We start from the raw sequence: 5,522 nt of genomic DNA on the forward strand, positions 1-5,522 counted from the left end.
ATAATCTTTCTTCCTTATCATAATCGATCGGCCTGAATGCATGCATGCATGTCCATTGAGGTAGCAGCTGCATTAATGACAGAGATCTCTTATTCATCCATGCCACCTTTTGTATCTCAACCATTATTTCCTCATAAAATTCGAACAACCTTCCATTTTTTCTATTCTTTTCTATTTTTAGCAACGTCAAATTGCAACCTTAAATTCCTCGACAGATCGATCTTAGTTTCTACGCTTATAAATAAGACTCTTTTTCCATAGACAAAGATCAATCCATCCCTTAGGGTTCTGGCTAGGGGATTCCGAGGTTCTACCTTCTTAAAACCCAATCCAGGGCTCTGAAAAATACCATTTTCAAAATTTTTGTTGTATATATAACAAAAATTATTGGGTTGAAAAAAATGGGAAATTTTTCTGGAAGCAAGAAGAAGTTGGCTATTGCCGGCCTTGCCTCCATTCTTTTGGTTGCGATGGTGGTTGCGGTCGCTGTCAACGTCGCCAACAAGAAAGGTGACACGGTTGCTGCTCCAGCGTCTGACGATGGCGGCAACAAAATTAGTGCCACCGCTAAGGCGGTTAAGGCCATTTGCAGTCCCACTGATTACAAGGAAACCTGTGAAGAAAGCCTCTCCAATGCCAACTCCACCGATCCTAAGGAGTTGATCAAGGTGGTATTCGAAGTGGCAGTGAAAAATATCAGCGATGTGATAAAGAAATCATCTTTGCTCAAAAAAGCTGCTGAAGATCCCAGGACTAAGGCAGCGCTCGAGACGTGCGAAGAGCTGCTCGACACCTCCATTGATGATCTTCAAAGGTCATTCGAAAAGGTTGGTGCATTCGATATGACGAAGGTGGATGAATATATCGAGGACTTGAAGACGTGGCTTAGCGCCGCTATTACGTATCAGGAGACGTGCATCGACGGATTCGAGAACACCACTGGTGACACGGGTGAAAAGATGAAGAAGCTTCTGAAAACCGCAACAGAGCTCTCCAGCAACGGGCTCGCAATGGTCACTGATTTTTCTTCTGTTCTTTCATTGCTACAGATAGAAGGGTTTAGCCGGAAGCTACTTTCAGATTCCGCAGACAATGAGGAATCGGAGAAAAGGAGACTTTACGACTATGGTCACGATGAATCCGACTATTATCCATGGAGTCCACCTTCTAAGGAACATCAGAAGCAGCATGGTAGGACACTTCTTGACAATGGCAATTATCCTCATACGAAAAATGACGTTCACCCTGGTTTTGTGAGTAGCAAAGCACGAAGGCTTCTTGCTGTTCCACGAGCATTTTTGAGGCCTAATATAGTGGTCGCTCAGGATGGCAGCGGGAAATTCCGCAGAATAAACGACGCCCTGGCCACCGTACCCAAGAAGAATAACAACCCTTTTGTCATCTTTGTTAAGGCTGGACTCTATAAAGAAACTGTCAGAATCCCAAGAAAGATGAACAACATTATTCTCATCGGAGAGGGACCAACAAGAACCATAATCACCGGTAGCAAGAACTTTGCCGAGGGCACTCAGACATTCCACACTGCCACAGTTGGTTAGTAAAAATCTCACATTATTTTTCAAACCATAAAACTAAATGTTCATTTTACTGATTCCAGCTTTCCATAAAAAATTATGAGTGTTAGGAAGTCACATCTCAAAAATCTCATAAATTTTATAACTTGATTCAGGGACATATTCTTTATTGCATAATGCTAGACCAATATATAATATGAATCCCAGAAACATGTATCATGAATGAGTTAGATATTAATTCAAGAAAACTGTTTTTTAATTTGTTCCCACGCTTCTATTTCTATTCAAAACTTTTGTTCCTTTTGGCATCCTATACAGCCGTGAATGGAGACGATTTCATCGCCATGGACATTGGATTCGAGAACACCGCCGGCCCAGAAAAACATCAAGCAGTGGCTCTCCGTGTCTCCGGAGATCGAGCCATCTTCCAGAATGTCCACATGAACGGCTATCAGGACACCCTATACGCCCATGCCTACCGTCAGTACTACCGCAATTGCCTGATCTCCGGCACGATCGATTTTGTCTTTGGTGACGCTGTATCCGTCTTCCAGCGCTGCCGATTCGTGGTCCGGCAACCAATGAAGAACCAAGCATGTATGGTGACCGCCCAAGGCCGCAAAGATCCCCGTGGGGTGGGAGTAATCGTGATCCAAAACTCGGATATCGTCCCAGAACCGGCATTCGTCGCAGTGAAGCCTGCCTTGAAGGCATTCCTGGGGCGACCATGGAAAGAGTATTCAAGAACCATTATCATGCATTCCTATATCGATGGGTTCATCGATCCAGAGGGGTGGTCACCATGGGCGGGAACTTATGGTCTGAATACTCTGTATTATGGGGAGTACCAGAATCGTGGGGCTGGATCAAACTTGTCACATCGGGTTCGGTGGAAGGGTATCAAGAGGATTACTCCTCAGATTGCTCAGAGCTTCACTGGTGGAAGACTTTACCAGGGTGATCAGTGGATAACATCTTCTGGAGTTTCATATTCTCCAGGCTTATAATGGCACTCTAATTATTAATTAAAAATAAATTAAATGGCTATCACATCATCCTTCTTTCATAAAATTATTTATATTCACAAATAATATGCCTTTTAATTACTTATTATTTTAATAAAATATTTTATTGGAATGTCAATTATATATGGATGATTGTCTATGACAAGATCAATTAGATACGATCGATTAGGAGATTTTCATTTAGCTACGATAGCTCGGTTTTTGAAATATTTAACACCGATAAATTAAATCGAGTTTGATTTTTAAACCGACCGTAAGACACTCAAAATAATCTTTCGTAGAAACCGATTAAACATTTTGTAAAACATTTAAAAATATATGCAAGTTGAATGAGCAAAATATTTTGGTTGAAGTATTTTATCAAACACTTTTTATGCAATATTTTGGTATTTGAAAAACACATAAAATGTTTCAATAATGCACCTTTAAAAAAAGTGTAAATGATAAGTAGATGCAATAAATAAATAAGCACAAATTTGTTTATGAATGTTTGGAGATTAACAATCAACTCCTACGTCACCACTTCTTCTCATTGAGAAGGATCCAATAGAAGACTTTGATTTATACAACACCTTGTACAAACCCATTTCAACTTAGGACTTATCTCTTGACTAATTAAAACTTTTAGCACACTCTCGATTGTAGGCCGCAACCTCACAGTCCGAATAAGTTTTGACGTCTCTTATGCCAAGACTAGAAACATAATCTTTAATGTCTTTGTGTGAAAACTCACTCAACTAAACTTTGAAGTACAACTCTCTTGTATATGTGTGCGTGAAAGTGTGTGTGGATTTATCCTTTAAAGTGTACATCTCAAATGTTTCCCCATACAATGGCTTGTGCTCTCAACTAGCAGATTTCTTCATGCTAACTGCTCATGCTTTGAATCCCCTTCAAAAGCTCTTGTTTTATTTTCAAGATATTGTATTTATAGGCTCCAACAATGATATATACGTTAGATACAAGAATATGACCGTTTGGAAAGTTTCTATACTGTTTCTGAAATTGCAACGGTCAAATTTGCCTTGCTGGACATTTTCTCGAGTGGTCAACTGGTTCAGTTCAACTGGTCTAGTTCAGTTTCATCTGGTCTAGTTTAGTTCTGGTCTGGTTCAGTTTAGCTGGTTCATTTCAGCTGGTTCAGTTCAGTTTCAGCTGGTTTGGTTCAGTTCAACTGGTCTGGTTCAGTTTCAGCTGGTATGCTGAAATCAGCTAGGCTGATTTCAGTTTGTGCAAAACTATTAGATTCATCGTCATTTATCAGCATTTTAAACTTCGATTCAGTCTTTTACTTCTGAATATAATTTGTAGATCATCGTCTTATCTTTCCAATACATACTGAATCGCTTCATTCCAATAATCGAGCAGAGAGATATGACCAAAATACTGCAACTGCTCATACCCAACTGATTATTGTTTTCGTGCAATCAGTTCAGTAATTCAGCGATCAGTTAGACCTTGATAATCCGATTTTTCCCAACTGACATGAAATATGACATGTTCCAAATTGAGCTTTCTGATAAGTCAAGTTATAGGATTGTCATTTGAAACACCCAGCTGAGAGATATCATCAAAATACCGAAACTCGCCAGAAATTCAGTTTTGTTAAATTCAGTTTCAGTTTGCTTCTTGTGTTTGTAACTTCACACATAATTAAATATGTTAGAAATACAATAAAAAATTTTGTTAACATCAAAATAAAGATTGAGAACATGAAATGTTCCAACAGTCTACTTATAGATTTAAATATCAATCAATTTATAGCTTCAATAAATAATTAATTTATTTGATGATATATAGTTGTATTAGCACAAAGTAATCTTGTTTTTAATTTCAATAAAATACACAAGTTGGAACAACAATGTTAATGTAAATAGGCAATAAAAATATATAATTTGACTAACATAAGTGTTTCTCAAGAAACTTGCATGGTGTTCCTGGCACGTGATCGTGCCAAATATGGAATGATCCGACATCTTTATCAAACGTTGTGTTCCTCGATTCGACCGTTAGTTCTAATAACATCGGTATGGCTTCAAAGAGAAAATATAAACTGAGGAATATAATGAAATTGTAGAGAAAATCCATGAAAAACATCAAATTTAATTACGATGTTATAAACATGAACGACATTTTTATAAGAAAGTTGGAGTAATATGCCATCTAAAGAAACTAGGATGTTAGAAATTGGAAAATATGCAGATAAAATATTGAGAGAATTGAAAACATTTTGCTGCTGCTTAGTTGAATGTTTTGTTGTGTTCTTATTATGATTCTTCTTTCTGTTTTTGTTAAACTCCACGGAGCAGCTCCAGCCACACTCCATGATCATCCATGATGCATCATGGATCAACTCCTCCATCTTGGTTTTCAATTGACACCTTCTTGGGCTCTTCCACTGGGCCTATCCACATTTTGCAAGCTTCTCATTGTTAGTGAGCTTCTAAGATTTGGATTAAACAACTTCCCTCTATCCAATTTGGACCATTGGCCAATTTGACCCAATTTTGGCTATTTTGCTAATTCTACTAATTCGGTCCAGTGGGCCAAACTAGCTATTCATATATGAGCCTAGCATAGAATCACATGGTTAAAAGGAATGGTCCTATGGATTTGAAGATGGATCGATAACTGAAAAGCATGTTCTTTCTCCATCATGTTAAATTCAAGTGTGCATTCCCTGAAACCCTTAATTCCACAGGTGTTTCTCAATCTTGGGTTCATCAGTGCGACTCATTTCTAGTGAAAAACCCTTGTCTTTTGCCATCTCCTTTTCAATTTTCAGTTCCCCTCCCAAACAATACCTTATTCCCTTCCTTAAACCCCCTCCTTATCTCTTTCTTCCTCACTTTCTCCACCCAAATCTCCATCGGCGCCCACCGATATTCCCGAAAAAACCGTCGCACCATGCCGCTACCCATCATTTCTTGACTTCTCTCGCCTTCCTAATGGCTTCCAGCAT

At 38.7% G+C, this 5,522-nt stretch overlaps 1 protein-coding gene across 1 annotated transcript; it reads left to right on the top strand.

Annotated features, from left to right (window-relative positions):
* The first annotated feature begins 285 nt into the window (after window positions 1–285).
* LOC140833132 (pectinesterase-like) lies at window positions 286–2,685 on the top strand. Its single transcript, XM_073197575.1, has 2 exons — window positions 286–1,554; window positions 1,854–2,685. The coding sequence occupies exons 1-2, from the start codon at window positions 402–404 to the stop codon at window positions 2,540–2,542; spliced, it is 1,842 nt and encodes a 613-aa protein (XP_073053676.1). The 5' UTR covers window positions 286–401; the 3' UTR covers window positions 2,543–2,685.
* The last annotated feature ends 2,837 nt before the right edge of the window (window positions 2,686–5,522 follow it).

This window comes from Primulina eburnea, chromosome 5 (assembly GCF_022965805.1).
Source record: "Primulina eburnea isolate SZY01 chromosome 5, ASM2296580v1, whole genome shotgun sequence".
Classification (NCBI taxonomy): domain Eukaryota; kingdom Viridiplantae; phylum Streptophyta; class Magnoliopsida; order Lamiales; family Gesneriaceae; genus Primulina; species Primulina eburnea.